General features: G+C 37.6%; 1 protein-coding gene across 3 annotated transcripts; it reads right to left on the reverse strand.

Moving 5' to 3' along the window:
* Window positions 1-1507: 1507 nt before the first annotated feature.
* c06h22orf23 (chromosome 06 C22orf23 homolog) lies at window positions 1508-7352 on the reverse strand. 3 transcript variants are annotated; one of them, XM_058780104.1, is made up of 7 exons: window positions 7238-7352; window positions 6894-6971; window positions 6718-6780; window positions 6450-6623; window positions 2752-2880; window positions 2360-2460; window positions 1508-1658 (listed from the first exon to the last, which is right to left on the reverse strand). In XM_058780104.1, exons 2-7 carry the CDS (start codon window positions 6967-6969, stop codon window positions 1539-1541), a joined length of 663 nt encoding a protein of 220 aa, XP_058636087.1. In that variant the 5' UTR covers window positions 6970-6971; window positions 7238-7352; the 3' UTR covers window positions 1508-1538. The 3 variants fall into 3 exon arrangements, with proteins under 3 accessions (XP_058636087.1, XP_058636086.1, XP_058636084.1); XM_058780103.1 differs by having other exon boundaries at window positions 7053-7311; XM_058780101.1 differs by having other exon boundaries at window positions 7058-7310.
* Between the last annotated feature and the right edge of the window lie 4630 nt (window positions 7353-11982).

The following is an 11982-nucleotide window of genomic DNA, read 5'->3' on the forward strand; positions in this document are numbered from 1 at the left end:
AAGTTACATGAGGCAAAAGAAGTTGGAATCAACCTTAAGATGATAAACTGAAATCGGCACAGATAGCCTTGTGGGCAGCGCGCCAACATATAGTGCCATTGCGCTTCCTACACTGTCACTTCTACACTGTCCTATAGTAATAAAGTAAAAAAACAACGGCAAAAAAAAAAAAAAGGATAAACTGAAAATCCCACTTCTGCTCATGAATTTAAAAGCTGATGTTGAATAATTTAATGTAAACTGATTTTTGTTTTTAGATATTTTACAATTGAATAGCTTCTGCTTTCAGAACCAAATTACAAAGAGAGTGTGGACTTTATGTTCCAGTTTAAGCAAGAACTCATGAATAACATGAACAGCTGGTGCAACCCTACCCTGGACATTTTAATATACACATTGTTTCAACAACCTTATGCAACATTCCAACATTTTTTGCATTCATTTTTGGCAGAGATCATGACAATGGGAAAGTCAACCCACCCTGTAAAGTCTGGTGGCCAGTTCATGTTTGAAAATGACTCCTCATGCTCCCTGAACCACAATTCGAGCCCAATGAATCTTGGCATTGTGGAATATGGCCACTGGATACATCTTCCAACATATAAGTAATAAAAAAAAAACTACACACTGCGTCAGTTAAGGGTTAAAAAAAATTATTGGCAAATGTAACATGCCAGAAATGATAATGACACATATATTATTAATATTTAGTAGATTTATTCATATAAAAAATAAACTTCGAAAATATTGTTAAATTATATTGTTATAACCCTATGATGAGAAATGTTTTTTGTTTACTGACAGGGTATTAATTCATAGCATAACATCATACTAGCAAAAGCTGAGTGTCAAATTTTGGTTAACCTATCTAAGTGTGTAAGAAACCATCAAACTTGTAAATTAACAGATAGACCAGACAGCTGTTCAGCCTGAAGAATCGATGACAGATGAATATTAAAATAAGAGTTAACAAGTCTAAACCCCTTTAATAAAAGGACAAAAAAAATATATATATATATATATAAACTATAACTCAACACACACACAAAATGTTAACTGTAAGGTTTTTAATGTTAAGCAATAATAGATGTTCCTCACACTTTGGTGACCCTGAAAGAAGATAATGCAATATTATGTTATAAAATGCTTTATTTTCATTGTAGAATGTCACATGTTGTGTGTTGAGCCTTAATTTCTGTAAACCCAAGCAGGAGTGTATTTCTGAAGGAGTGCCTTTAATCTGTTTAATTTATGCATATGTCCTAGCATTGGCTGTTGAGTGTCTTTGACTATTTTGTTGATGTTTCAGTTTGTGTGTCTTCTCCAAGTATTTGGGTGTTTAAATGTATTTATCATATTTCAGTATTGTGCTTGTTCTGTCAGAGTGTATGTGTGCCTGATCAACTCCACAGGCTTTCTGTTTTCTCTAAAACAGTCTGTGCTTTTAGGATTGAGGACATTAAAAATAAAACTACTTAAAAGAAAACCCTCTGAAGTTTGACCTTTTTTGAAAGTATACTTTAATACTCATAGATGTCTTAACTCATATTTTCACCTTCTCTATCCCTCTCTTTGCTTTGTTCCTTTTTTCCATTTAGCTTGAGTGTGCTTAGTTCTTCACTCCGTTTCCTGTCAATCTCTTCAAGTTCATGGATTTTCTGTTAGAAAATATCAGACAGTTAGCAGCAGTTTTGATTTAAGACTAAAGCCGGGTACAGACTGCATGGTTTTAGCCCCGGTATTTACTCGCCGACAGTTATCTGGAAATCGCAGGCAAATGCTTGAAATCTGAGGCAAATCAGTGTTCGTTCATGTGAGTGACAATCGTGTAGTGCAGGGGTAGGCAATGTCGGTCCTGGAGTGCCGCTGTCCTGTAGAATTTAGCTCCAACCCTAATCAAACTAATCAAGGTCTTCAGAATTACTAGGGCTACAGGCAGGTGAGATTTTTTTCAGGGTTGGAGCTAAACTCTGCAGGACATCAGCACTCCAGGACCGACGTTGCCCACCCCTGGTGTAGTGTGAATTATCAAAAACACGATCTAATCCATTGTGAACACAACAGCAACAAGATGGTATTCCAGACAGTCATGTTGTGTGAGAAGATCAGCGATCCTATGGCTTGAAAATCAGGCAGTGTGTTCCCGGCATTAGAAACAGCTAATGACCACACAAGAATATAAAGACGCAATAAAAATGTGGACATTTAAGTGTGGTACCATAAAACATTAATGAATAACTTGCTAATGTCTCAGGTTTTTGAACTGAAACTGCAGGTGCATGTAACAACTGATGAAGGTTGGTGATGTTGCATGATAGTACAGGCTTCTATTTGTCAGCTTATGTGTTTGTATCTTCACCTGGGAAATCTCTGTGTTGATGAGGTGTTGGTATTGGTGACCTTTTCCCAATGCCACCATGTCCTCTAAAAACTGCCTCCTCTCCTCAATCTCATCCAGAACTGTTGGTAAGAAATTACACACTTATAGTTTCCATGTTACCATGAGATGCTGATACTGAGCTCCCATTAAAATGTCTTTGTAAACATGACTCTCCCCATGCCCCTCTAAGTTATAATAAACTGAAAGCACATAAATCTGTGGCCACCACAAAAAGGAAAGGAAATTTAAAAATAGAACATTACTTACAAAATTATTTCAATATTCAATCACTATAAATAAAATATACATTCAGGTCACTTAGATGAGATGGATTTGAAAGAACAACAACTTTTATATACTGCCTGTCTCACCCTCTTGGAATCGATCGATCTGTTGCTCTCTTCTCTCTGTGGAGTCTCTTTGGGAGTGAGTTGGCCCAACATCCTTTTGACCAGTTGAAAAAAGATGTTGTAGCTGTCTCTTCTCTTTCTCTAGATCGCCTAGAAAGAGAGACAAATCAGCAGAGATGTAAGAAAAATGCATGTAAGCCTATATACAGGTGCATCTCAATAAATTAGAATGTCGTGGAAAAGTTCATTTATTTCAGTAATTCAACTCAAACTGAAACTCGTGTATTAAATTAATTCAATGCACACAGACTGAAGTAGTTTAAGTATTTGGTTCTTTTAATTGTGATGATTTTGGCTCACATTTAACAAAAACCCAGCAAAATCGATTCAAGAATTTGAGTGAACTTCACAAGGAATGGACTGAAGCTGGGGTCAAGGCATCAAGAGCCACCACACACAGACGTGTCAAGGAATTTGGCTACAGTTGTCGTATTCCTCTTGTTAAGCCACTCCTGAACCACAGACATCAGAGGCGTCTTATCTGGGCTAAGGAGAAGAAGAACTGGACTGTTGCCCAGTGGTCCAAAGTCCTCTTTTCAGATGAGAGCAAGTTTTGTATTTCATTTGGAAACCAAGGTCCTAGAGTCTGGAGGAAGGGTGGAGAAGCTCATAGCCCAAGTTGCTTGAAGTCCAGTGTTAAGTTTCCACAGTCTGTGATGATTTGGGGTGCAATGTCATCTGCTGGTGTTGGTCAAGTCAAGTCAAGTCACCTTTATTTATATAGCGCTTTTACAATACAGATTGTGTCAAAGCACTTAACAGTATCAAATTGGAGGATAGAGTGTCAGTAATGTATAATGATAAGATTAAACACTCAATTTTCAGTTAAAGGCATTTCATTATTGAATTCAGAGATGTCATTGTCTAGCTCAGTTTAGTTTAAATAGTATCTGTGCAATCAAATCGGCGATAATCGCTAGAAATTAAGTGTCCCCAACTGAGCAAGACAGAGGCGACAGCGCAAGGAACCAAAACTCCTCTGTGACAGAATGGAGAAAAACCTTGGGAGAAACCAGACTCAGTCGGGGCCAGTTCTCCTCTGACCAGACGAAACCCGCAGTTCAAAAGTTTATATTTCTATTTTAATTTTGTTGCAATTTCTAACAATAGTAGTATTATGTAGTTAGGTATTTTATTATATTTTAGTTATTTTGTTATTTTTGGTTGATATATCTGGGGATATATCTCTGGGGTCATCTGGGTGTCCTGGTCTCCGCTGACGATCAGGGCTGTAGACATCATCTCTTGGTGCTGATCCACCATCTGATCGGATACGGACTGAGAAACAGACTAGGAAAGAAACAGACAAATATTAGTGTAGATGCCATTCAACTTACGATGTAACGAGTACATCGTGTGTTATGGGGAGTGTTCCCGGTTCCGTTGATCTAATTAATGCAGCCTAACAACTTTAACGGATTTGAATAATAGAAGCGTATTAGTGTGTTATGTGTAAGCCAGGCTAAAGAGATGGGTCTTTAATCTAGATTTAAACTGACAGAGTGTGTCTGCCTCCCGAACAGTGTTAGGTAGATTGTTCCAGAGTTTGGGTGCTAAATAGGAAAAGGATCTGCCGCCCGCAGTTGATTTTGATATTCTAGGTATTATCAAATGGCCAGAGTTTTGAGAACGCAGCGGACGTGGAGGACTATAATGCGATAAGAGCTTGCTCAAGTACTGAGGAGCTAAACCATTCAGGGCTTTATAAGTAATTAACAAGATTTTAAAATCTATCCGATGCTTGATAGGGAGCCAGTGCAGTGTTGACAGAACCGGGCTAATATGGTCATATTTCCTGGTTCTAGTAAGGACTCTAGCTGCTGCATTTTGGACTAACTGTAGTTTGTTGATCAAGCGTGCAGAACAACCACCCAATAAAGCATTACAATAGTCTAACCTTGAGGTCATAAACGCATGAATTAACATTTCTGCATTTGACGTTGAGAGCATTGGTCGCAATTTATATATGCTTTTGAGATGAAAAAATGCAGTTTTACAGATGCTAGAAACATGGCTTTCAAATGACAGATTGCTATCGAACAGCATTGGTCCATTGTGTTTTTTGAAAACCAAAGTCACTGCACCCGTTTACCAAGAATTTTTGGAGCACTTCATGCTTCCTTCTGCTGACCAGCTTTTTAAAGATGCTGATTTCATTTTCCAGCAGGATTTGGCACCTGCCCACACTGCCAAAAGCACCAAAAGTTGGTTAAATGACCATGGTGTTGGTGTGCTTGATTGGCCAGCAAACTCACCAGACCTGAATCCCATAGAGAATCTATGGGGTATTGTCAAGAGGAAAATGAGAAACAAGAGACCAAAAAATGCAGATGAGCTGAAGGCCACTGTCAAAGAAACCTGGGCTTCCATACCACCTCAGCAGTGCCACAAACTGATCACCTCCATGCCACACTGAATTGAGGCAGTAATTAAAGCAAAAGGAGCCCCTACCAAGTATTGAGTACATATACAGTAAATGAATATACTTTCCAGAAGGCCAACAACTCACTAAAAATGTTTTTTTTTTTTATTGGTCTTATGAAGTATTCTAATTTGTTGAGTTGAGTGAATTGGTGGGTTTTTGTTAAATGTGAGCCAAAATCATCACAATTAAAAGAACCAAAGGCTTAAACTTCTTCAGTCTGTGTGCATTGAATTTATTTAATACAGGAGTTTAACAATTTGAGTTATAATAAATTAACTTTTCCACAACATTCTAATTTATTGAGATGCACCTGTATGTTTACAGACAAGGCACACTTGATAGCTCACACTGATGATGACCATGGATACATTTTTAATATACTCAATACAAAAAGACTTTGTTGTTTTCTATATAGTTCTTATATAGGGGTGAAAATGGATAAAGTAGTTTATACAAGTTTCCTTAAATGGTTAAGTCATTATTACTAAATTTATCTTTGGGAAGTATTTTGTTACATTGCTAGGTTTGTATGTTAATGATCTCACATTTAGATGCTGTGTGTGAGCTAACCACAGACAGGAAAAGCAATAGTATGAAAAATGACAACCTCTCAAAAAACAAAAACATACTACACTACAATTTTTTTTAAATCTTAAAGGATATTTTAAGGAGATTTAACTACTTAAATGTGTTAATGTATGCTGATTTAAGTTAATATAGTAATTATTTAAGCTTGTTGCAAACAAAAACTAAATCAGCTACATTTAAGAACAGGTCTCCATCTAACTTCTTCCCACTTTGACACTATATCACTATTTCACAGCCTAATCCTAGACTAAAATGCAAGTCTGAGCTGTTTCAACTGAAAGAAACTTGCACTGACTGATCTTAAAATATATCAGTGCCTTTGTTTTGTCTCAAGATACACACCAGAAATGTTTTTTTATAAGTGCGTTTATAAAAATTACTTAAATGTCCTAATTGAACTATGGCCTAATATTGGTTTAGTCTAAGCCCTGTCTGTGAAACCAGGCCAATGTGTTGTAAATTATTTTGTTGTCTCAAAGAAACGTGGGGTTTGATCAAAGGAGAGCTTTTAAAGATCTTTTTCCCAGAAACTCTAATTACTTATTTTTTTAAGATATTTTAAGCTTAAAACAAAGCTATTATGTCATAATCTGAATTAAAAATAACATTTCCCATTTATCAATATTCACCGTTTTTTTGCACTTACGTATTGCTCTAGGCTTGAACTGTTCTCGTTTGTAATTATCTCCAGCACGGCATCTTTCTGAGCTGCGTCTCTGCTGATGACCAATCAGAGCGGTCACTTTAGTGACTCTGGGCTCTGACTGAACACTGGGCTCAAACGGGGTGAGATTAAATGTTAGTGGAAGAGCGCCGCCATCTGCTCAAACAGAAAATAGTGTGTTAGACATAAAATATGAACTCAGCTGTCATGACAGTTGTAGAATATTATCAAATCTGTCACTTGAACTCACTTTTCAGCTGATTATTGATCTGCCTCTGCTGAAAGTCTGTTAGACGAGACTCCTGCATCATCGCTGCAAAGAAACAAAACAAACCCACATGTGGAGCCATAGAAAAGATAAACTTAAAGAAAAGATGCATAAGTGCAGGCATGCATTATCACACACACACACACACACACACACACTTTGTATTAATTGTTGTGTCTCTGTTCTGTAGTGATTGACTCTGGGCTCCTTATATTTTGATCCGCTGGCCATCATTCCTGCAAAACAAAAACAAGTATTCTTGACAAAGAGAGCTGACGTTGGTATTTTGGGCATCGATATACAAGCGGGTTACTCACGTTACCTCACATAAACTAGAAATAAGCAGTGAACGCAAAAGAACGCAAAAGAAGCCGAGTTGCTATGGTAACACAAGCAAAACATACAAAACAATCAAACATGCGTAGAGTGTTTAGAGTTGCTTTCGAGATGAGAAATTCAAATAGATTTCAATCTGGTTCAGCAATTGTGTTAGGCTCCATACAAATGTTCTCTGTAAACTCGTGTTTTTTCGATCCTGTGATGTTCCTCCTCGCTTTGTGAAAGTGTGACGTTTCCAGCGAACATCCAATCACGTGAAACGATGAGAGAGAGCAAGCACTGTCACATTTCCACTGAAGATCAATACAGTATCATTACATTGAACACGAACTATTTGAAAGTGTATAAACTGTAAATAAAGTCTATTATACTAAGTCAAAATATTAAAATAGTAAGTTAAATACGGGAATGTTAAGTTGTCAAAATGCCGCCAACATCAGGTGTCATCCGTTTGTAGCATGGGCTCTGGCCCTATTCTAAAAGGCACACACAAAAAGCAAAATTCTGTTATTATTTACTTACTCTCGTGTCCTTCCAAGCCTGTATGACTTTCTTTTTCCAGCAGTATAATCATCCCCCGGTCGACAAAATGTTTAATTAAAAGAGCCAAGGACTTAAACTACTTCAGTCTGTGTGCATTGAATTTATTCAATACACGATTTTCACAATTTGAGTTGAATTACTGAAATAAATTAACTTTTCCTCGACATTCTAATTTATTGAGATGCACCTGTATGTTAGACCCTAACGGGGAGAAGTATGAATTCGGGACTACATTTCCCATAAATCCGTGGGGTAGCGTGAGGTTTATGTCTATACATGCTATAAATAGACAGTAGCATAGCGTTCTGGGTCTCATTCATTTATTGATGCTACAAACAAGCGTGCGCTAATATCAGAACCCCGCTTGTATTACAGGTGATTAGCTTAGCGACACAGTCCACAGAATTGATGTGTGAATGAATTGTTCAGAGGTCAATTAAAGGAGAGCCACCCGTTGGTTTTTAATTCCTCTTTCTTAGATCCAGTTATTTTAAAGGACTAGCAGGACTATTGTTATATATACAGGTGCTGGTCATATACAGTGAGGAAAATAAGTATTTGAACACCCTGCTGTTTTGCAAGTTCTCCCACTTAGAAATCATGGAGGGGTCTGAAATTACAGGAAACGTTTGACCTCTGTAATTGCAAACAAAGGCTACTGTACCAAATATTAACATTGATTTTCTCAGGTGTTCAAATACTTATTTGCAGCTGTATCATACAAATAAATAGTTAAAAATCATACATTGTGATTTCTGGATTTTTTTTAGATTATGTCTCTCACAGTGGACATGCACCTACGATGACAATTTCAGACCCCTCCATGATTTCTAAGTGGGAGAACTTGCAAAATAGCAGGGTGTTCAAATACTTATTTTCCTCACTGTAATTAGAATATCATCAAAAAGTTGATTTATTTCACTACTTCCATTCAAAAAGTGAAACTTGTATATTATATTCATTCATTACACACAGACTGATATATTTCAAATGTTTATTTCTTTTAATTTTGATGATTAGAGCTTACAGCTCATGAAAGTCAAAAATCAGTATCTCAAAATATTAGAATATTACTTGACCAATACAAAGAAAGGATTTTTAGAAATCTTGGCCAACTGAAAAGTATAAAAATGAAAAGTATGAGCATGTACAGTACTCAATACTTAGTTGGGGCTCCTTTTGCCTGAATTACTGCAGCAATGCGGCGTGGCATGGAGTCGATCAGTCTGTGGCACTGCTCAGGTGTTATGAGAGCCCAGGTTGCTCTGATAGCGGCCTTCAGCTCATCTGCATTGTTGGTTCTGGTGTCTCTCATCTTCCTCTTGACAATACCCCATAGATTCTCTGTGGGGTTCAGGTCAGGCGAGTTTGCTGGCCAATCAAGCACAGTAACACTATGGTCATTGAACCAGCTTTTGGTACCTTTGGCAGTGTGGGCAGGTGCCAAGTCCTGCTAGAAAATGAAATCAGCATCTCCATAAAGCTTGTCAACAGAAGCATGAAGTGCTCTAAAATTTCCTGGTAGATGGTTGCGTTGACTGTGGACTTCAGAAAACACAGTGGACCAACACCAGCAGATGACATGGCAGCCCAAATCATCACTGACTCTGGAAACTTCACACTGGACTTCAAGCAACATGGATTCTGTGCCTCTCCACTCTTCCTTCAGACTCTGGGACCTTGATTTCCAAATGAAATGTAAAATTTACTTTCATCTGAAAAGAGGACTTTGGACCACTGAGCAACAGTCCAGTTCTTTTTCTCCACAGCCCAGTTAAGACGCTTCTGACGTTGTCTCTGGTTCAGAAGTGGCTTGGTAACCCTTTTCCTGAAGACGTCTGAGCGTGGTGACTCTTGATGCACTGACTCCAGCTTCAGTTCTCTCCTTGTGAAGCTCTCCCAAGTGTTTGAATCAGCTTTGCTTGACTGTATTCTCAAGCTTGCGGTCATCCCTGTTGCTTGTGCACCTTTTCCTACCCAAATTCTTCCTTCCAGTCAACTTTGCATTTAATATGCTTTGATACAGCACTCTGTAAACAGCCACACCTTTCAGTAATGACCTTCTGTGACTTACCCTCTTTGTGGAGGATGTCAATGTTTGTCTTCTGGATCATTGCCAAGTCAGCAGTCTTCCCCATTATTGTGGTTTCAAAGAACAAGAGATACCCAGAATTTATACTGTAGGGATGGTCTTTTATTCAAACTCAAATGTAAATTTTCTAATATTTTGAGATACTGATTTTTGACTTTCATGATCTGTAAGCTCTAATCATCAAAATTAAAAGAAATAAACATTTGAAATATATCAGTCTGTGTATAATGAATGAATATAATATACAAGTTTCACTTTTTGAATGGAATTAGTGAAATAAATCAACTTTTTGATGATATTCTAATTATATGACCAGCACCTGTATATATATATACCTTTTTGTATACGGTGTATTAATATTATTGTGATTGTCGTCTTTTCTTTAGTTGTCTTCCGCCCTGATTCCATGGCAGCTGCAGGGTCTCCTCCATGGGTGTGACTGGCACTGGTGAGGTGGTGGGTTCTTCTGTGGTTCCTGGTGACTTGTATTTTCTCTTGAGTGCTGTGATTGCTGTGCTGTATTGGGGTTTGAATTTCAATTAATGGTTGTACACTTTCACACTTATAGTCGTGCCCGGTTGGAGCCCTGTGGTTTGTTGTTAATGTTTCATTTTTCTTTTGTGTTTTTTATGAGGTCGGTTTTAGTGTTTTAGATATTCATTCTTTTATGTTAAGATTGGTCTTTGTGAATTGTAATAAAACTGCTTGTACAAGCGCTAAAGCTTTCACCACAGTTTGTGGCTAGTTATTATCCCTCCCTGATTCGGTGGGTTACACATCTAAACTACTAAAAGAGGTGCTTCCAGAAGTCATAGATCCTCTTTTGTCTATTATTGATTCGTCATTGTCATTAGGATATGTTCCCAAAACCTTCAAATTGGCTGTTATTAAGCCTCTCGTTAAAAAACCACAACTTGACCCCAAAGATCTAGTTAATTACAGACCGATCTCGAATCTCCCTTTTCTGTCAAAGATACTAGAAAAAGAAGTATCCTCACAATTATATTACTTCTTAGAGAAAAATGGTATCTGTGAGGATTTCCAGTCAGGATTTACACCGTTTCATAACACTGAGACTGCTCTCATTAGAGTTACTGACCTGCTCTTATCATCTGATCATGGTTGTATCTCTCTATTAGTGCTACTGGATCTTAGCGCTGTGTTCGACACTATCGACCACAACATTCTTTTGAATAGACTAGAAACTTTTTTGGCATTTGTAGAAGTGCATTAGCATGGTTCAAATCGTACTTTTCTGACCACCATCAATTTGTAGCAGTGCATGAAGAGGTATCATATCGATCACAAGTGCAATATGGAGTACCTCAAGGCTCAGTACTATGGCCGTTACTTTTCACGCTTTACATGTTACCCTTAGGAAATATCATCAGGAAACACGGTGTTAGCTTTCACTGTTATGCTGATGATACTCAGATCTATATTTCTTCGCACCCTGGTGAAACACACCAAATTGAGAAACTAACGGAATGCATAATCGATATAAAAAACTGGCTGACGAGTTATTTCTTACTGCTAAATTCGGAAAAAACAGAGGTGTTAATTATCGGTCCTAAAACCCCCACATATAATAACTTCGAACACTGTCTAACACTTGATGGCTGCTCTGTAAATTCGTCGTCATCAGTTAGGAACCTAGGTGTGCTATTTGATAGCAATCTTTCCTTTGAGAGCCACGTTTCTAGCATTTGTAAAACTGCATTTTTTCATCTTAAAAATATATCTAAATTGAGAAATGTTAATTCATGCATTTATGACCTCAAGGTTAAATTATTATAATGCTTTATTGGGTGGTTGTTCTGCACGCTTAATAAACAAACTCCAGATAGTCCAAAATGCAGCAGCTAGAGTTCTTACTAGAACCAGGAAGTATGACCACATTAGCCCAGTTCTGTCAACATTGCACTGGCTCCCTATTAAACATCGTATAGATTTTAAAATCTTGTTAATTACTTATAAAGCCCTGAATGGTTTAGCTCCTCAGTACTTGAGAGAGCTCTTATCGCATTATAGTCCTCCACGTCCACTGCGTTCTCAAAACTCTGGCCATTTGATAATACCTAGAATATCAAAATCAACTGCGGGCGGCAGATCCTTTTCCTATTTAGCGCCAAAACTCTGGAACAATCTACCTAACACTGTTTGGGAGGAAAACACACTGTCAGTTTAAATCTAGATTAAAGACCCATCTCTTTAACCTGGTTTACACATAATACACTAATACGCTTCTAATATTCAAATCCGTTAAAGGATTG

Source organism: Onychostoma macrolepis, chromosome 06, assembly GCF_012432095.1.
Source record: "Onychostoma macrolepis isolate SWU-2019 chromosome 06, ASM1243209v1, whole genome shotgun sequence".
In the NCBI taxonomy this organism is placed as follows: Eukaryota; Metazoa; Chordata; class Actinopteri; order Cypriniformes; family Cyprinidae; genus Onychostoma; species Onychostoma macrolepis.